This window comes from Ammodytes marinus (genome assembly GCF_949987685.1).
Source record: "Ammodytes marinus genome assembly, chromosome: 4".
Classification (NCBI taxonomy): Eukaryota; Metazoa; Chordata; class Actinopteri; order Uranoscopiformes; family Ammodytidae; genus Ammodytes; species Ammodytes marinus.
The window spans coordinates 26,929,424-26,950,099 of NC_137233.1; the positions used below are offsets into that span (position 1 = coordinate 26,929,424).

The 20,676-nt window shown below is 40.0% G+C and overlaps 3 protein-coding genes across 3 annotated transcripts in view; 2 read left to right on the plus strand and 1 right to left on the minus strand.

Annotated features, from left to right (window-relative positions):
* The first annotated feature begins 118 nt into the window (after window positions 1-118).
* LOC307250085 (golgin subfamily A member 7-like) lies at window positions 119-2,704 on the plus strand. The gene is made up of 6 exons (XM_080027043.1): window positions 119-159; window positions 613-735; window positions 828-980; window positions 1,083-1,184; window positions 1,540-1,598; window positions 1,848-2,704. The coding sequence occupies exons 1-5, from the start codon at window positions 151-153 to the stop codon at window positions 1,585-1,587; spliced, it is 435 nt and encodes a 144-aa protein (XP_079883169.1). The 5' UTR covers window positions 119-150; the 3' UTR covers window positions 1,588-1,598; window positions 1,848-2,704.
* A 276-nt stretch (window positions 2,705-2,980) lies between these two features.
* On the plus strand, window positions 2,981-9,274 carry r3hcc1 (R3H domain and coiled-coil containing 1). Its single transcript, XM_080025337.1, has 9 exons — window positions 2,981-3,056; window positions 3,501-3,639; window positions 4,352-4,489; window positions 4,921-5,410; window positions 5,692-5,867; window positions 6,122-6,192; window positions 6,297-6,392; window positions 6,597-6,737; window positions 8,061-9,274. Exons 2-8 carry the CDS (start codon window positions 3,542-3,544, stop codon window positions 6,704-6,706), a joined length of 1,179 nt encoding a protein of 392 aa, XP_079881463.1. The 5' UTR covers window positions 2,981-3,056; window positions 3,501-3,541; the 3' UTR covers window positions 6,707-6,737; window positions 8,061-9,274.
* Window positions 7,151-20,676, minus strand: part of loxl2a (lysyl oxidase-like 2a) — a 30,697-nt gene continuing 17,171 nt past the window's right edge. Inside the window, exons 5-14 of the mRNA XM_080025336.1 lie at window positions 17,977-18,193; window positions 16,112-16,295; window positions 13,814-13,965; window positions 13,566-13,733; window positions 11,397-11,562; window positions 10,961-11,201; window positions 10,643-10,758; window positions 10,345-10,481; window positions 9,740-9,851; window positions 7,151-7,745 (exon numbers count right to left, since the gene is read on the minus strand). Of these exons, the coding sequence (XP_079881462.1) occupies window positions 7,678-7,745; window positions 9,740-9,851; window positions 10,345-10,481; window positions 10,643-10,758; window positions 10,961-11,201; window positions 11,397-11,562; window positions 13,566-13,733; window positions 13,814-13,965; window positions 16,112-16,295; window positions 17,977-18,193 (1,561 nt within the window). The 3' untranslated portion in view covers window positions 7,151-7,677. The remainder of the gene's footprint in view (window positions 7,746-9,739; window positions 9,852-10,344; window positions 10,482-10,642; window positions 10,759-10,960; window positions 11,202-11,396; window positions 11,563-13,565; window positions 13,734-13,813; window positions 13,966-16,111; window positions 16,296-17,976; window positions 18,194-20,676) is intronic.

The window sequence follows — 20,676 nt, forward strand, 5'->3', positions numbered from 1 at the left end:
AGGCTGTGTATTAACACTTTTTTTTCAGTCCACCTCTAATGTAATGTTGTACTCAGACTATATAATAATACCTCTGTTGACACTTATTCTGAAAACCATTGCCCGGAAGTGGAGCCTATATGCGCAGCCGCTACAAGGGAAACATCTACTATGGCTGAGGTGAGGACGTGAGGTTCATGGGGGTTTATTCGTTTGAAAAGATTGACTTGTAACTATACATGACTATTTTAAATTTTACGACGGTTAATCGATTTGGTTGATTACAAAAGTTAACATTGCCACACTATCCAGCTGCGCTGATGGGTCGGCAAAGGTAGGCTAACGTGTTAGCTTACTAGCTAACACCCCAGCTACAAGAAGATAGTCGTAGATACAAATCATTGTTTATCGTAATTTTAGCAATCGGTAGTCTACCTATGATACTTGTCAACGGGTTTACCTGACGAGCACAGGAAGTTAATGTGAACGTTAACTGGCTCGTGTACGGATTTAAACTTGGCCAAATAATATACGAGCGTACAGATTTCCCTCAGAGTTGAAGTGCAGTTAGCTTGACATCAATGGCTACTGTAAGCAACTCCAACCCTTCAGACGCATTCTCCTCTTGTCCAGACGCACAGTTTACAGGACCTCCAGCCGCCGGCTGTCTCCTCGAAGGTGTTTATCCAGAGAGACTACAGCTCAGGGATCTTCTGCAGGTTCCTGACCAAGTTCCCTTCTGAACTCGAGTCAAGGGTATGCACAGGGTTTGCTTGGGATTGAATTGGTTGTGGACTGAATGTTCAAAAGGTTGTGTATGATGTCTAAACTTCCGTGTGTTGCTTCAGATCGATAAGCAGCAGTTTGAGGAAACCATCCAGACTCTAAACAACCTGTATGCAGAGGCAGAGAAACTTGGGGGGAAGTCTTATTTGGAGGGCTGCCTGGCTTGTCTAACTGCCTATACAATCTTCCTCTGTATGGAGACACACTATGAAAAGGTACAGCTGCTTTTAAGGTTGTGACAACTCATGTTTTTGTTTGTGGTGGGTTGCAAATGCTACATATCAATGGATATCGTGTGTGTGTGTGTGCGCGTGCAGGTATTAAAGAAGATCGCCAGACACATCAAGGACCAGAATGAGAAGATATATGCTCCCAGGGGCTTGCTGTTGACTGACCCCATAGAGAGAGGCCTCAGAGTCGTATCCTTCCATTGGCTAATGGCTAAACTGCATACATCACACAGCAATGCAATATTAAACCTTTGTTGTCTGACTAGCATAGCTCTTTTTTGTTTTTCTATATAACAGCACATAACCACTTCCATATTGTCATACAAGGAGAGCTGTGAACATTTCGATTTTCTGTTCCTTTTTAAGGCACATTCACAAGAGGCAAAGTTGCCCCCTACCATTGCCAAGCACGATTGCTTTTTCATTTAATTAGTAACCATAGATGGTGTAACGTTATGCATGCTAAGACAAGTGAGTTGTTGTCAATACTATAAGGAAATGTGCAACTAGCATTATGTATTTCCCTTAACTTGCTATCGTCTAGGTTGAAATTACCATCTTTGAAGACAGAAGTATTGGCTCTGGCAGATAAAGAAACTTTGGGTAAGGACTTTTATTTTACATTTTTCCCTAATTTAGGAAGTCATAATTTGATGAAGGGATTTTCCCAAACATCTGACATGACACGATGTTTTTTTTAAGGTGTACCACCACCACCGACCGTTATTAATTCAATCATTTCACAACGTGTGCTTATCAATTAGCAGGGAGTTATTTGATACTATCTAAGTGTACCCATTGTTTATTCTTAATGCTAAAATAACTTTCTCTTGTCTTTCTGTCTTTTTATAGGCTGATGACCCTGACCCTGATTCTCCTCTTCTGTCTGGCAGTACATATTAAGAAGCCTGCTTCGCCTAAATGGATGTATATACTTTTTATTTGATCCAGATCCTTTTCTCTGTTATTTATAAGTACTCTTCTGTCCGCCTCTCCTAATTTGTTGGTAAATGTGTTTTTTAATGATGTTATTTTTTTATATACATGTGACTATACACGTCATGTCTTAGTTGATCAAGGCAAACCTTTATGATTAGTACCCTCTTGTTAAATGAAACTGTCTGACCATGGTTAATATAAGTAATTTGACTTGTGTATCATTTTTGCAAGAAATATTATTATATTAAGTCCAATAATGTGTTGGTGCCGAGAAAATGATACAGAAATAGTTTGGGATGGAGTTGATGGCAGAGTCTGTAAACGGTCATTGTGATATTGGTAGTGCTCCACAGTATTAATATGCTGGATGTAGCCTTTGTTGAGGCAAATGTTTTCTTATCTGTGCATTCATGTGACTTTTTTTTGGATGGGTGGAGGGGGATCGTGTCTTGTGAAACTCGCACAGCGGATGTTGTGAACTGGAGTTTTGTTTGTGACTTCAAAACATGGAGCATGTTTCCTTCAAATCACAAAATAATACTGTGACCCTGTGCACTACATCTCCCAAATCATAATCAACAGTCCTGCTGCATGTTTCTCAGAAGATTCTCTACATATATTGCGAATGTCATCTCCGTTTTATATAATCACCAAACACCACGGAAACCTTAAACACTCTTAACTCCAAATATAATTTCTATGTTTGGTGGTTGAGAACCGGTTTACTTTTCTTACAAATATTGTTCTGTTATATCTAAATAAATTTACTTTTTTTTCCTGAAATCATGAGAGCTCCTTGTGTTTGACCTTATTGCAATTATCAGTGTGTGTGAGACTTTGAAGAGAATGAGCTGTAGTATGATGTGTGGGCAATGGCTTCCAAACAAAGGTATTTGGTTTGAATAATCGCTGCATCATAAACTGGAATAATATACAGCATTTCTTGACTGTCTGGTTTAGCTAGATTTGATGGAACGCCGCTTTTATTCTGAAGCAATCAGCCCGGATGTCTTGCTGCTTGTGAAGGAGCGGCTCAAAGAAGAAAACAGCTGCTTCCGGATGCTAAATATTGAAAGCTAGCGCCGCTGCCTGTGCCACTAAATACTCACCTGGGCTTCTGAGGTAGGAGCATCTCTCTGAAACAACCCCAAGTTAAATTTCCATTCAAAGAAATACTTGCTTTAGCTAACGTCTAGTAGACTAGCGGTTACCTCGCGTGCGTTAACCAAAGTCGGCTAACGTTAGCTTTGTTTTGAGTTTTAGAGATGAAAACACACCATAGCTAACTAGCTCTTTGCTATAACACTGCTTAGCTTGAACTAACGATGGTATTTTTAAGTTGGGGAACATTTCTTCACATGGTTGCAAGCTAACCTCACTGGTCACGTTATAGTTGGCACTAATACGTTAAATTATTATTATTATTAATAATAATAATAATAATAATTATTATTATTATTATTATTATTATTATTATTATTATTATTATTATTATTATTATTATTATTATTATTATTATTATTATTAGCTTACGTTAATAAGTTATCTTGACCACTCTATCCGCAGGCGCCGCCGTTCTCCGTCCAACCTGGCATTACCCTGTTTCGATGGCATTTTACAGTTATTCCCCAAAAGAGGAATGTCAATTCGTGCACAATGTTAAGGGGGAGCTGGATACATACCAACAGAAGAATCTGAGGAGGAGGTAAGGTCACTATTTACTTACTCGTCTGACAAAAATGGGCTGCAGGAATATAGCGCTTTTTCCCCAAGCACTTTCTATTGTTTGCTTCTCATTCGCTCACTCTCACACCGATGGGAGCAACTATCACTGCCGCCTCAAAAATGTGCTTCAAAAGCCCAGCTGCTTATTTGGAACCTCTTTAAAGAGATGTCTTTCTTTTACTGTTTACTTTACATGTGCTCATGTGACTGACTTTTGTCTGCTGCTATTGCAAAAGAGATCCTGGTCTCAATGAGACTTGATTCAATTTGAGATCTATTTATTTAAAATAGAGACAGTGCATATTGATAAATATTTGTGTATATATCACAACACAAACGCAATCAATATGGTAAATAACAGTTAAAGAGTGCACTAAACAAACAGAAAAGCAATTACCAATGTTGCTACAATGAGATGGCACACTGTTTCCAATGTTTGGATTTCTTTTGTTCACTAGTAAAAATTATGACTGCAGTTTTGATTTTGCAGTAGCCATGTTGTTAGATGATTGCTAAATGAGGTAAAGGTTTTCCGATCCTGTATGACGCTTGGTTCCAGGTCTGCAACGCTCAATATGAAAACCCTGACTGCTCAAAATTTAGTCTATGGCATCAAAGTCTCAATGGGAATTTTTGTCCTGAAAAATTAATTTGTCTTTCTCTGCTGTCATGCCCTCTGTGTCCCTCTCCAGTGTGCTCCTGTTCCCCCCTCTACCGAGCAGACTGCGATACCTGATCCATAGAACCGTAGAGGACCAGCATGAGCTCGCCACTTTCTCTATAGGGCAGAGCTGGCGCCGCAGAGTGGTGGTCTGCCATTCTGAGCTCAGGTACTGAACGTGGACTATGAGTCATGAATCATATGCATATTGTTGACCAAAGCTTTACCTTTTTTTTAACATCTGGTCTACAGAAATTGGTCTTGTGATCCAGTTGGATGGTGCCGATGTTGCATAACTATTAGGGGTAACATAATAGGGTTTAATACAACTGTGGTGGGTGAGAAAAACACTATTGCAACGGTCAATACTGTGTTATACTGTGTTATAAATAGAAAAGGTAAGTTTAAACAGCATGACCTAGAAATTCCACTGATCATAGTGATATGATGTAATAACCAGCTTTACTCAATTGCTTAGTAGGTGCACTTTACCTGTGATTTTCACATTGTTGTTGTTTGTCTTCCCAAGTCCCTGATTTGTGTATAATAAGTTAAAAAGGTGTTCCTACTGTATGTTAAGACATTTTAAATTCTCTGTAGGGGTGAGGTAGAGGAAGAAGGTGACCTGGACAGCAGCAACAGCTCCTATGAGATGGAGGGCTATGCCAAGCCCAAGTCATCCATCCCATTGCGAAGCCGGGGACCTAAGAGGCCGGAAAAAGCCCTTTACATGCCACGAGCGGTTCGGGAGAGACTGTCCACACAAAACTCACAATGTCCCTCAGGAGACCAAGAGTCGCCCGGTGCAGCTTCAAGTAGCTGTGGCTGCAGCAGTGGATCTTGTGACTGTTCCTGTCCTGAAACTACAGAGAAGTCATCACCCACATCCAGACCAGAGTCCTTCCCCAGTGTAGAGGACAGTGTCCTCAACCATGTTGCTGACAGCTCAGCACTTTGTCCTCAGGGGCTGACGCTGCAGGAAACTGAGCCCCTGGACCAGACTGTGTCCTCCTTCGCAGACATGACTCTGGAAGAGGATGAGGACAAGGAAGGCCTCGATAGTGGACCATACAGAGATTTAACTGAAGAGGTGAGCTTACACATGGGTTTTGATGGTGTGAGTGTTTTTATTTTATTTTTCCATTTAAACGTATACACATTACTGATAGACATATATTCATATAATAACCATCTTTGCATTTGTGTTGTGCCTCTTCCATTCGTGCTGACCGTTCTGGGTCACCATAGTTTCCCATTGCAAGATAATTTGTTTAAAAAAATGTTTTATAATAACTTTTTTTATGTGGAGGCCTCATTAACACTAGACATTATACTAGTATAATGCTAGGTATTTTGTGTTTTTCCTCTCAGATCAAGGCACATCTGAAAGAGGCAGTGATGTTTTCCATTGAGCACGCTGACAATGACTACTCCATGTACGAGAATGTGAATATCAATCCAGATGAGTTTCGCCATGTGATCGAGATCTACAATTTCCCACCTTTATTCAAAACGGATGACCTCCTGGATGCTTTCACAGATTACAGGTGCCAGCTGAGAGTTTCACCAGTCTACACAATTGTCTGTATGTCTCCATAGCATCTATATTTTAGAAAAAGAGTCCTCTGGGTTTAAGTTAATTCATTCTTTACTTTTTCTAATGTGTGATCATTTTTGTATTTACCCGTCAAGAAAAAGATCAAATTTGAGACTTAAAAGTAAATGACCAATGTCCAATGTAAGTTAATGATGATGAACTTAAATGATACCAAATCCATAAGTGCTTTTCTTTCTGTCTCAGTGATGGTGGAATGAAGATAAAGTGGATAGACGACACACATGCACTGGGGGTTTTCGCCAGTGAGTCGGCAGGTAAGAGTTCTCCCTCACACAATGAATTTGGTGCTGGGATTGAGTGTAACAAGATGAATGTAAATGACTGAACATGTGCTAACGTATAGCAATGTCTTATGCAGCACTAAATGCCCTCTCCATCTGCCATCCACTGCTGAAGGCAAGAGAGCTGGCTAAAGGGAGTAAAAAAGCCAAAGGCAAGGCCATCAGACAGGCAGGTAGGTGATCCATTGAGCTTATTTGAGCCATGTACCACATTGAAATAATATGCTTGTTGTGTTTTAGATATCTTAAGCAATAATATCTTCATTTTGTTAATATCTTAGAGTCCCTGCTTTGTTTTATCTAGTGGTTAATCTTTTCATTTATTTGTACACTGGATTCTGTGTGTATCAGATGGTTGTTTCTGTGCTATCTTTCAGAGTTTATCCAACCGGTGAAGGAACGTCCTAGGACAAACTGCGCTGTTGCCCAGCGGATGGTGACCAGAGCCTTAGGCCTGCAGGGAAGAGGCCGGGTGCAGCGATATTGAAGAGAATTGCTAATACTTCTGGCTAATGCAGGTAAACCGAATCACCCAAGAGACAACTACAGTTTATGTCTCATGTGTCTCTTCACTTTGATTCTGGGCTCATTTGAAAGCAACCCTGTACACTAAAACATTATAGAAAAGGTTATCATATAAACTTGGATCTGCTTTGACCATTTTTTTATTTAAAAAAAAATGTAATACTTTTCCACATTCCCCCATGCATCCAAAAAAAACAGCCAGGCAGCAAGTAACAAGTCCCCTTTTTAAAATGAAGGATCCTTGAATTTACCAAATAAAATAATAATTTACAAAACGATGAAGAGGCATTTTCACATACATTTGTGGTGTTCACAGTACATCCACAATGTTATTATAGTCCCTGATGGTAATAATGTAACAAAACTCAGACATTGATAAAGAAGCTGATGGGATGCAGAGGCCATGAAGATGAAAATGCGTGTTTAATGCAGCAAACAAGAAAAAAAAAGCAATAAATAAAACATTTACAAAAAAGTGACATCAAGTATGTGTAGCACCAGATTTAGTAGTAGACTATTTTCATCCATCCCAAGCAAACGCAATGTAAAGGTGAAGGTCTCCTCCAATGGTCTTTGGTTTGAGGCTTGAAACTTTGGCTAAGAAAACAACTGTTGGCACTTTTATATTTTTCCGCCACCTACCCTGACATCTCTCCTAAAAAAGCACCAGATCAAAACCTTTATTTCAATGACAACAAAGGCACTTAAACACTAAAAGATAAGAACACTTTTGTACAGCTGAATGTGAGTAATAGATTTAAGCAGGCAATTCATTTCTTCTTTGAATCATTGTCCATTGTACCAGTTGAGCCCTGAGCCCAACAACAATCCAGCACTGCTCCAGGGAAGCAAAACAGTACAGCCCCCTCTAGTGGTTGTTGAATATCATTATACACTTCCCGAAAGTCCGTCCGCCTGTTGTCCCTCTGCGGTCTACCTTTGTGAGAGCTGGTTGGTCATCAATCCAGGGAACGCCTCAGCTTCTGAACTCCGTGAGCCACCTGTGAAATCAGACAGTGAAAGAATGATCAATACAAGAGCTATATACAAATAACATAATACAACTCACATGTCCAAGCGCCTGGTAACAAATCTAAATTTAGCACAGTGTCACTGGTTTAAGCTGTCAAAATAACACCATCCGAACTATCCTTTATGATAATTAATAACTTCCCCTTGGGATCAGGTGATCAGGTTATGTCTCAACAAGGCCAAACTTTAGGACAAACCTGGTCTGAAAATGTTCAATAATGTTTAGAAAATGTTGTTGCATGTTACGAAATCACTATAATCAACGTCTTTTTTATTTTCTACAGAAATATCCTGCTGAGGTCCAGAGGTTTACAGAACCTCTGTAGAGGCTCCGCTGTCGCCACAAACAGATAGCTGTCTATTACTTCTGCCCAGCTTCCCCTCTGATTGGTAAAGCATGGAGGAGTCTGGCAAGAGTTGACCGCCATACATCAGCTACAACCACCCAGCTGAAGTGTCCTTAAATCGCCACAGCCTCAAAGTTGCTGTCTTGTCTTTGAATCCCCTTTGACATGGTCGAGGTTCCTGTTGTTCACTGTTAGGTCGACTATTAATAATGCTGTGATGCATCAGTGTTTAAGAAAAGGTGCAAACGGGGATTTCAAATAGGAAAGACACCGGGGGAAACTAGATAAGGTCCTAGGTTGTTTTAAAAAGAGTTTGATTGCATGTTGCCTTGAAACTAAAGTATGTTTCGAGGGTGTTTAATTTCCAGGATGGGAGTTCTTTGTTTCTTCTTTTCCCAGATGATGCAGGATTGGTCAAATAATTCTACGTCAGTATAAATTAGTTTCTAAAGTAATGTTATCCATCACAGCTTTATTCTCAGGATTTGGTCAATGAAATCTATTACAAGTGTGCGCTTGTAGTAACAGTAGGATTTTTATATGGAGTGCACAACTCCGACTGACAGATATAATGTAAATCTTTTGACAGAGTCAGCTCTGTGAAACACATAACACTAGACATCGTTTAGAAAAAACAGCATTTCAGTTGAGACAAGTATGACAGCAATGTGATACTGGGTTCGATATATATTTTGTAATGTTTTAGCTCATTTAAGAAAAAAAAAATATTTTTTGTTATCAAGTTTTAAGATGTTCAGTTGTTTTTAATATTTATTTCTAAAAACCACAAAAACCTTTGAGGATTGTTGCCTCCAAGGCAAGATAAGTTTATCAACTAAATAGTTTGCTGTGGAAACTACCTGTTATTTCTTATGTCACTCTGTCATTGACTTAACACAAGTCTGGCCTCTGTAAAGGGGCTGTTCAAAATGCCATAAAAAGAGAATTGTATGCGTTTATTTTAAGTTAAAGTTGAGTATTTAATTTTTTGTCTTACAGAAATGCGATGCTTCCCTGAAATGATCTTTTGTGCCTGATCAGACAGGATCGGTTCTGTGATTGGTCCAACCATGTCAGTAGAAATGAACCGCATCCTTTTGAGTCATTTCAGGGAAAGGAAGACTTGATTGTAGCATTTAATGCAGCACAATCCCATGGAAATATGAAAAGTTCTTTTTACTTGTTTACAGACGTTTCAGTATTTCAGTGACATTTTAAATAAACATAGAATGCAGCTGAAAAAGTGTTTTGCATGTTCATGACTTTCTGTTTGCTGGCATGACACATTTGAAAGGACACTTTGGTTAGTTATCTTTTTAAAAGTTATCTTAAAAACATTTAAGTCCTGCGTCTTAACATTTTACTCTAACTTTATGTTACTGTCTGCTTCTGGGGAATATGAACTGTAACGCAATTATAAGGGGACCAAAACAAAACGTTCTCATTTGATATTTGATTTCAAATTCAGTCAATTACGGATAAGTTAAAAACCTCCTGACTAAACTACACAACACTGAACTTTGCTTTTATAAAAAATACAATATCTTCAAAATATATAAACATGGCGCATTGAACCCCAATGCAGAGGAGAGTATGATCCTTATCAGGTCACTTACCTATAATACAGTTGTATGTCCACATCCGATGTCCATCATATCGCGAGCGGCAACTCAGAAAGTTGTTGCTGTAATCTGATTCTGCAACCTCATAGTTTGGGTTTATCACAATCTGAGAGGGCAAAAAAGGGTTTGTTAAATGGCTGATAGCAACACTTATTAATATATATTATACAAGTCATTTTTAAGTACTACTAAGGACTGAATAATACAGAATTAGTTATTGTCATAGGCTAAGATGGCAGGACAGGATGACTAAACAGTGACTGTCTCAAAAAGAATAAGTAATATTAATACAAGTTTATTTGCTCAAACTGATTCAGATCATTTTCTAGTGGAGGGCCTCAGTTGTTTTGCAACCTGTATGTTAAATAAGTCATTTGTGCTGGAGCTAAAGTATCCATCAAAAAGTTCTGTCTTTCAACAACCCTGCTAGCTTTTTAATGTCTGTGCTTTGGCTGAAAGCCAGACACAAGCAAAAGCTTTGATGTGGAAAGTCTTGGTATCTGTTTGGTCTAGAAGAAGCTGGCTGGAGAGTAGAACACCTTTCCAGCAGCAGATGTTCTATATCTGCTATGGCCAGACTAGCAGACCATATGTTTTACCTGAAATATGTAATCTCCAGGCTTCAAGTCTGTGATGTCGATCCACTGACAGTCAATGTCGTGCCTGTATGTGTCCCAGCAGCCAACTGTGATTCCCTGTGACCCGAAGTTAGCGCATGCATACCTCTTCTCGATACCTGTCGACATTCAGAGCAGTTTTAGTGTTGGTATTAATCCCTTCAGACCTGGCTTCTTTCAAATATTTTCATAAAATCAAACATTCAACATTTACTGTTCATTTTTCTTAAGAAAGAAAATCGTGTTGAACCATGACTAAGTATCACAAAGCTGTATTCACCTTCATCACACTGTGTGTCCTCCAGGCAAAAGCTGGCTTTGTGTCCCTCTGCCACTTTAGTGCCGTTTAGATTCAGCAGATCATAGTGTGTGAACACTTCCATACTGTGGTAATGTCTGGATTGGACAAGAGAAACAATAAGTGATTATTACCATTTTTACAATTCTAAAAGAAAAAATTCCTTAAACATTCATCCCATATGATTTAATTCTGTTTCACAAATTCAGTATTCATACATTTGTATATGTCTCAGCTTTTTGCCCGAGCATTCATTACACTGTAGCAAACAACAAGCTGTAGGTCTCATTGAGGTCTCACCTGTGACACTCGTGCCAAACCCAGGACTGGTGTGATGCCCTTGGCCTGAAGTCTGACTGGCCGTTGTTGTGGATCTGGGAGGAGAAGCGGAGCAGGCGGCGGTAGGAGGTGGAGTCTGCTTTGCTAGCGCTGCTGGACAGACAGTTCTCCTCCTGGGCACACTGCAGCGCGTACATAGGCCTGTCCTCCAGGTAGGTGGTCTGCTCCACTACCTGGGCGTTGAGGACCAGGTCTGGGGCCGCTGGGAGGGGGAAAGCAACAAGGGACTTGGTGGTTAGGGACAGCACGTATCAAGAATGTGCACAATACCAGGACCCTAAAACTGAAGACGCCGAGTGGAATTCAACTATCCATCATTTACACGTGCAAATGTTTTCCATGAAAAGCAAGGTGAGATCCTGAAGCTATATTGTATTTGTACTCTACAGTTTCTTACTCTGAGTGCAGGAGACGCCGGCAGCGAAGCGTCCTCCACCCAGGGGGCACTGGACGTGTTTCCCGTGATGTAGACACTGGTCCAGGGTCAGCTCAGTTCCTGAACATCTCACTCCACTCATCAAGACTTCGTCGGCTGAGGAATCAGCGTGCCAGTACCACGTTTCCTGATGAAAGAGAGGCAAAGAAAACCTGTATTACTCAAGATGAGGTCCGCCAAGCTTTCTCTTGTTTGGTTTGGACAGACATGTAACATGTGCTTTTTTGCTTTTTGTTTTCATTACTTCTATTGGTCTGAGATTTCATAAAATATCTAGTTTGTTAAACCATAGAAAAAAAAATTGTAGCTGTAGTATGTACTGTATGTGTCTCCCATGTAACATAATACATGTGATAGATTGTGTTACCTTCAGACTGAGCCAGGTTAGCTGTTCCCCCCTATTTCCACTCCTTGTGCTAACCGGCTGCTGACCTTAGATTTATGTTTATCTTTTAAACATGATAGTGATATAAATCTTCTCTTGAGTGTACATTCCAAAATGTCAAACTATTGCTTGAAATACAGCTTTATAACTTAAGTTTATCCATTAACGCTTATGTGCGTTGGAACATTTTGAACAGAAAGAAACATTATCTTTATTTTCTTCTTGTATTTCATTTGCAGACCCCATAGCCCTGATGTGCCACTAGGAAAATCTAACCACACACACACACACACACACACACACACACACGGAAAGGGGTGCTCTATTGTCTCCACAGTCCTCCTGACTCATTACAGCATTTTGCAGACTACAGGGACATGACCTGTAAAATAATACTTTTTACTTTCTGCCAAGGAAGTGTGGGATATATGGAAAAGCCGTTGAGCTAAGGGATATGGATGTGGGAGGACTTGCTGGTGGGTTGAGGACAGAGAATGACATACAGACGTATAGTGTAAGCTGTTTGTCATTTGTTCCATCTGGTGGTGAGGTTTGTCTGCAGAAGTATTTAAAGTCAGACAGGGAAGAGTCTCTGGGGGGCTGAGCTCCTGTTCGGCTGTGATAACAAAGAGCAGGCATATACAACTCCTAAACCTGCAGTTAACGTTGAATCTCTTACGTAATGGCAACGTGAAGTCACAAAGGGACATGTCATTATGATACCTTGAACTGGTTATTTGACTTGGCACGGAATATTCTTATTTTTTTTTATAAAGAGAAATAGCTACATGTATTCACGCGTACCACTTTAACTCACCGTGGTTCAAAAAAGGACAATGTTGAACTGTACTCGACTAAAGGGCGAAGGCTCAAAACACATGTTGCCCTATTAAAAGTGGGTTGCACGTAATAGCCAACAAACAAACTTCAGTGAAGTAAACTGCCTCAAACAGATCCTGTCCTAGTTCCCCTCATTAAAAACACCCCGCTGTTATCATCGCACATCCCCATGAATCACGCATACTTTCCACACCTTTTTCATGCTACACCATTAATACCACACCGGTTCCTGCCTTAAAATAGAAATGTATAATGAACACAAGTGGGGTCTTTGACTTTACCAGCGTCTCACCTCATGAAATAAAGGGGAACACTGGGGTTTCCTTCACAAAGCAAGAAGCTTACGTAAGCTGGACAGAGTCATGCCACGGCCTTTATTGGTGGAAAGCTCCACTAAACTTCAAACAGAAAACCAAGATGTTTTTGATGTTTCTAAAGCAGTGACATCCTTATTTTGCCCTCTGGGATCAATAAACTCAAGCTTGTTAGAGAAAGAGTTCATGGCAACCAATAGCGGGCGCGCACATACACACACACACACACACACACACACACACACACACACACATGCATACACACAGGCAAGATGTGGTGTGATGTGATAAAGTGACTTGAAAGACAACATTGTAAAGGTTTTCCACCAAATGAAAGTAATACTTTTATGTGTGTCTGACCCTCTTGCAAGTACAAGGGACGGAATATTTTTATTTTATTTTAACAAGTTAATAAGTATATTGAATGAACTGGAATGACAGCATAGAAAATAACAGTTTGGAGTGCCAGTGTTATAAGCCAGAGCCCAAAATACACACCAAACCATCTCCTGTATGCTGAAAGCCTGTGCAATAAAGATAAGCATATCTTCAATATGATTTGTTAGAATAAGACGTGGAGAGCAACATTACCTGGAAAGCTTGGCTGGCAAAGCCCAAGCCGAGTTGTCTGCACACGACCATGGCCTCCATAGTCCCCCAGCTGTCACTGCACACTGAGCCCCACACCTTGGTGCCGTTCTTCTCTGCCAGGACCTCCACACGGCCCTCATAGGGATTACGGCCGCCGTTTAACCGCAGCTAAGGACAGAGATAGACAGATGTGTCCTCCAATCCTACATAACATTTTTTTTTTATGTTTCAGAAAAAAAGACACTCACTCTACTGTTGAAGCCCATGGCAGGAACGTTACACCTGACTGCTGCGTCTTCCTCGTGGCTGCAGCCCAGAGAATTGCGGTTGAAGTAACACTCGGTGAGTGACTTTTCAAAGCCAGAGCACTGCACCTCATTCATGTGGACTGGCCCCATCCCTGCAGGGAAACAAACACATCAGGACCATAAACAATGAGTAATCATAATTCTCTTTAACTTATGACTAAACTTACTGTAACTATGAATACCTGTCATGTATTTCCTTTATTTGAAAGAAGAAAGCTGATCTTTAAGTAACACTATGTTTCATTATTAGAAACATACGCCTTAACTGCGCACTTATCCTGAATACAGCAGCAGCAGGCTCGTCTGCCTGTGTGTTGTGTTCAAAACAACATCTAAAGTCCATCTAAAACAGATGCACGATGTCCTGTTTCCTACAATAACAGCACAAGTAGTCAGCTATGTCAAATGGAAATGAGTCACTTGAGGCTTGTAGAAAAAAAGAACGATCTCCCTACCATCTTTAAAAAACTAAAAGAGAGTCTCGTAAGTCTTACTGAGATTCCACCTAACATGTGCAAGTATTCCCACCATGCTGGTTTTCTTCCCATGTGATTGAGGAGGAATGTCTGCAGTGATGCGTGCTCTGAAACTACAGCCAGGGTCTGGGACCGCCTGGCAGCCAGTAGAGACAAATAAACTCAGTGTTGCTGTTATCACATAGTCTGCTTCCTGTTGTGACAGATTATTATAACCAGTAGCTAGTAAATCAAATATTTTTCTTACTTACTTTAAAAAATGCATGAACAAAATAAAAAATCAATAGTCAAGCAGTTTTTTGTATCTTTTAACAGCAGATAAAAAAAAAAATTGATTGTATAAGAATACTGTATCGTCTAAAAAAAAGTCTGCCATACAATTCCGAGAATCACTTAGTACTATTTCAGTTTTATTGACATTCTTGTTTGGTTCACTGCAGTGACTTCTGTAAACAAACATAATCGGCTATTTCAAGTCTATGGTCTGTGTGTGGCACCATATTTAGGAACCGTGTTGAGCTCATAAAAAGATTTTCCCTTAAATAACCTTGTGCACTCTCCAACAAAGAACTCCACCCCTGGAACCCATGAAGGCTGTTTTCTCTGCTGGAACATTGTGTGCACTCTTGTGTTTTGCCGTGAGAATAAGTTAGAGGAGAGGACAACTGTTCCAGTGCACACATGATTCTTATAACGCTGTGGTGTATTGCATTTTACAGAATCAGGTTCTGGATCAAGGTATTAACACAATGTGCTACTCTATACATTCCCCAACGCCATTATGTGCTGACTGCAGGTCTAGCCTGATAGAAGTGCATAAACAGGTGGGGATACAGAGGCCAAATATAAGGTTGACGTGTAGGCCTATGGTTTAATTTACACACCTTTAATTTTCACAGCTGGGAATGAATCCTGCTTTAAGTTATGCTTGGACTTTCGTGTACTGTAAATGTGAAAAGTCATCAAATCTAAAAAGCCTGTGAACACTAGCACAGCACTATCTCAAGACGATCCCTGAATGTATGGAAGAACTGTCAAAGTCTACTGTAGAGTTGTGACTGCGGTCTCCAATGATCCAGGGTATGTAGTCAGGAGTGGGACACACCACAATAATTACACCAGCTCTTCTAAAGTGCAACCAATACAATACTTTGTGGGGCCCTTTAAAAGAATATATTATGAGATAGTATTTATTTATTTTTATATATAAACCCATAACATGAACATTTTAAGGATCCTTTGAAATTGTTGATAAAACAATTGGGACCAAGCTAAACCTTGTAATGGATTAACTACACACTTTTTTTGAAAATATATGAATTATTAATATTTAATTTAATTTATTTAACCTTTATTTATACTCAAAAGATCAGTTGAGGGGTAGTCTCGCAAAGCCAGACCAAACTACAGCAAGTAGTATGGTCTGGAAGCACTCCGTTTAGAGCCGTCTATTCGGGGGGAAACTGGGCTGGCCTGTTTTTATTTCTTTAAACCAATCACAATCATCTACGGCGGGGCTAACCCCGGGAAGCAGCCAATGGAGGCGTAGCGTTGTTTGCCGACGCCAGCGCTTAATAGACGCTGACGGAAGTGGTCAAGCCAGACTAGTTGAGGGGTGACCCTCCTTTTCAATTATGGCGAGTCAATATATACGTTTATGTTATATTAGTTGTAAGAGAAATTCACTGATTACATCATTATTATTCCTTTATTATTTTACTGCATGAAGTAGTATTTTATGTGACTAATCTGTTGGTCATACCTTGTCCCAAACGGGCGCCAGTCAATGCCTCTTTGGCGCTGCCGAAACCCAGCTCTCGACAAACCACGGTGGCAGATCGAATGTCCCAGGTGTCGTCACACACTGTCCCCCACTCCCCGTTCTTCAACACCTCCACTCGCCCCTCGCCAATCATAGCTCCGCCTCTTAGACGCACTAAGGGTTGCTAAAGAAACATACCGCCAAAAAACAAAGTTAGTGACAATGTTACAGACAAACAGTTTTGTAAATTAGTATTTCTTAAATGTACAGCTATTAAAGAAATTGATTTAACTATTTTAATTTGCTTCTGTATCAGTATGTCTTAAAATGTCATTTCCTGAAGTTGACTTGTGCCTTTATCGTGGTCTACATTGGATAACCATTGTTTTTTTTAGCAGGCTAGAAAGAAAATAGGTGTCACCTGACCTTGGTAATAACAAAAAAACAATACACACTAAGTGACAGGTGTTTAGCATCCCAAATCCATTCAGATTATTTCAGATGCTTGACTGCAGGTTAAAGCAGGAAGACAGAAATGTTGTAATCCAGTGCAGAACTCATACCAAGAAATGATTATAGGAGAGAGAATCACGTGATGATGTAAATATGTTTTTACTAGGGCTGTCAAGCGATTAACATTTTTTATCTAATTAATTACAGCCTCTGTGATTAATTAATCTAAATTAATCGCATACTTTTATGACACTTTTATACCTGTTTATAAACAGCTGTATAGCCTGCTACAGTTTGTTTCTCTCTCTCTCTCTCTCTCTCTGGCTCTCTCTCTCTCGCTCTCCGTCTCTCGTAACTTCTGTCTCCACAACAGACAGCGCTGCACTGCCACAGATGCCTATGCCGATTCATTCCCCATCGTCGTACTCATAGGCAAAAATATTGACACACACACACACACACACACGCGGGGCGGGTGTCCGTTTACGCGGGAGACGAGACAGCTAGCAAACAAAATTGAACACAGGGAGGAAGATTGAGAGATACTTTTGAACCTACATTGTTGCACCCACTAAATCAATAATGCACAGACACTGCGGAGAATAAAGTAAGATGTCTTCCTACCTTCATGCTTATTTGCCCGAAGCATCCCATAAACCGTCCATAGAGCCCTCGGCCCCGCCCTTTCCCCCAGCTTCTCTCTTTACTTTTATCCCTTTCACCCGTGTGGGCCGTGTATGCAAGCTACAGGTTCAGCTCGGTGCAGCTGCGCACCACTTTTGCACCGGGTCAAAGGGCATTATAGAAGTGCGATTAATCTGCGTTAATTTTTTTTAATCGCATTAATTTTTCTGTGATTAATTAATCGAAATTAACACGTTAATTTGACAGCCCTAGTTTTTACATTTAAAATATGTGTGGTTCTATCACACAACAGTAATGCAGCAACATATCTGGACAGCAACACAGTTATTTAATGCTGAATGAATTGTCTAATTCAGAAATAAACCCCCAGAAGTTTATCAAGAAAAGTCACAAAAATATGCCATATTTGAAACGAGTGCTCTAAATTTGCTGAAGTGTCGGGGAGTCTGTTGATATCTTTCACTCTAAAGTTATTCTTCCACAGGGGAAGAATCAGGCCTCCAGACGGGATTACTCTTAATTGCATACATGATGGAAATCTCCCTTATTAGAAACACTCAGTTTTTCCAATGCATCTGATTCTGCTCAGTCTAACAAAATAAAACTGACCTTAATCGCCCTGCTTCACATTATATGCTCCCTACATTCACAAGGTATTGGCATAAACACGCACACTCTGCTCCACACAGACAGATGTGAGCCAAAACCCAGGATTTTCTTGCTGTGAGGCAACATAACTAAGCACAATCATACATTATTCGACCTACCTCCTCCCTGTATGCCTTCCTGAAGCCGGTGCTGACACTGGGAGCAAAGGCCCGTCCAGGCACACAGCTGACCACTACAGGCATGCCCTTCTCACAGGTGCGGTTTCCCTTCAGCTCTATGGATCGGCCCAGCTTACAACCATACAGGTCGGCCTCGTTGCCTGTGCAGTTGACAGAGAAACCCCAGTAGTTCTTCTTACGACGCTTGGCCAGTAATCTAAGAAAGAATATAAGATATTAGATATAAAACATTATGCTTTTTCTATTAGTTTTCAATATGGTTACATCAAAGCCAGCCTTATGGGAAAGTATGCCTAGTTTGGTTTTAGGTTCATGAATGAGGAATGTCCAACATTTTCCAACCTTTCTTTCAGATATCCCGTTGGTATCAGTTCAAGCCAAAACCTGCAGACTTCATACAGGCAATCCATCACAGTGAACATATAGTTGAACTTCTCTTGTTATTTTACCTATGTTATGCTGTTGCATAGGAGTGTTTCGCTTGGTGCGTTCAAGTGCTGGTGAGAGATTCTGACACCAAACACTTAATCATAACACACTGAGCCGCGTTGAACTCTTTAGATTCAGATGTCAAAACATTGCAGGAGCAGCAACAACAGCAAAGAAGAGCTTCCAAAACAGTCTCTTTTCAAATGGGTTAGCTAGCAATGGTGATATATGGATGTGTAATTTGATATTGTATATCAAATTAGTAAATAATTTAGTTTTTTTTACCATGCAGGTATGACAAATCTAAAAACAAAAACAAATGTTTGGTCAGCATCAAGGTATGATATTGCTTTTTTCATGTACAGGAGCACATCAAATATCTAACCGTTTTTATGGGAAGTGGGAATTTCAGTTATTTAGTGTGGGGCATTCAACATTGTCATCCTATGCTGTTAAGCACAAAGGGGGTATTGTTGTGAGAATACCTTAACATTCTCATGACCCCCCATACTTGAATGGAAGTCATCAACTAAGGGTCGTTGAGGAACCCAACAACAGTGGACCATGAAGGAGGTCTTGGTCTTTGAACAAGCAGACCATGTAATGAAACCAGCATGTTTACAGCCCTTTAGTTCTTAAAGCCCGCTCAGATGCTGTAAATACAACTTAGCTCTAAATCTGTTTGAATACAAGCACTATTTATGGTCCATGAAATTTGAAGACACACAAAATTTGATGGAAAGTTTTTAATTTTGTGGGATTGTCATTGGAATACTTCATGAATAGAGCCGCCATGAATGTGGTCTTTCACCTCCATAAAACAGTGAACCCATGAGACCACAGCAGGATCACCCGCTTTGAAATGTCTAAATAGATTTCTTTGTTGGTTCATATGTATCTTCAGTTCAAATGCATCCACATCAAATCAGATGAGATCAAAGCTATACAAAATGTAATATTGTTTAATCAAAGTCATCCTCTTAGCCATAATTTTAGCACATCATAGACATCACTTCCCAGAAAGTCAGAAACCTTACGGTGAAGTTCAAGGTGCAGACCTGACCACATTACATTTCTGATGTCTTTCTGATGTCTCTCTGGTCTTAATTTGACCGTGTTTGATTTGTAGAAACCAACCCTGACTGCATGTGCACACTGAATAAATTAGTCTAACTTACAGTATATATAAAAACATGAACTCAGGCCAATTTGTATGTTTGTTAACTTCACTGAAGACCACACCAAACAAGATATGTTATTTTTTTTGGAGAGCAGGTAGCCACATCTATTTATCTAAAATAAAATCATCATTTGATTTTAACACAAAATGGAAGAGGGGGTCGCATGTTAACGCTTGTGCTCAGAGGGGAACAATTCCATGCAGCCAAAAGATTATTGCGAATTGCACTCTTTTCCCAGCAAGGCCCATGGTTCATCCTCTTCCTGAGGCTGTTTGGCTGCTTGTCAAGAATCTCTCGGGTGAAGTCTGTTTAATGTCATTGTACAAAATGGGTTGAGTGATGACCATTTTAAACAGACGTGGTTACATAAGATTTCCTGACATCAGTTTGCTATGGAGCAACATTCCCAATCCCAAATAGACAGAGACGGAACACTAACATCAATAAAATAAAATAAACTACCGTACCTTCCAGCCAAAGCAGTATTTTTTTTTATCATCAAAGGTGTTTTTGTAATACAGGAATGTGTGGTTTAACTCAAAGGATAAAAGTTTATTTTTTAAACAGGTGTGTACTTAAAATGATTCATTACATAGGGGAGAACGGGGTAATGTGAGACACTTTTTACATTTGCTTCCCTCTAGGGAGCTAAAATGATTTATCAGTCAAATTTACACATTTCCCATTAATTCAGGATGTGAACTGAGACAGACCAGAGAAATCAAGGGGGTAAACTGATCTCACTGTCTCACTTTACCCCACTGCCACAATTTGAGAAAAAACTACCTCTCTTAGCAAATCAGGCTAATCTTCAGTTTTCATCATCTCATGGTTTCATATGTTGGTAGTTCATCAACATGTATGATAGAAGTTTTCCTACCTTAATCAATTTGCTTCGGCACAACAATCGATTAAGTTGACAGCAAGAAAATTTACTTTTACATGCAAAAAAGACATTTTTGTGAAAAAAAAACATGCTTACAACATCACCATGAGCATACCCGTCGCTATGGGCGGGCCATAGGGGGCCGGGCCCGCCCCCAGAAATGCTCGTGCCCCCCCACTTGGG

Coding starts and splice junctions, on each gene's coding strand:
- LOC307250085 (XM_080027043.1), top strand. Junction 736..827: donor CTTCTGAACTCGAGTCAAGG/GTATGCACAGGG, acceptor GTGTTGCTTCAG/ATCGATAAGCAGCAGTTTGA. Junction 981..1,082: donor TGGAGACACACTATGAAAAG/GTACAGCTGCTT, acceptor GTGCGCGTGCAG/GTATTAAAGAAGATCGCCAG.
- r3hcc1 (XM_080025337.1), top strand. CDS start 3,542: ATGGCATTTTACAGTTATTCCCCAAAAGAGGAATGTCAATTCGTGCAC. Junction 3,640..4,351: donor CAGAAGAATCTGAGGAGGAG/GTAAGGTCACTA, acceptor GTCCCTCTCCAG/TGTGCTCCTGTTCCCCCCTC. Junction 4,490..4,920: donor GTCTGCCATTCTGAGCTCAG/GTACTGAACGTG, acceptor AATTCTCTGTAG/GGGTGAGGTAGAGGAAGAAG.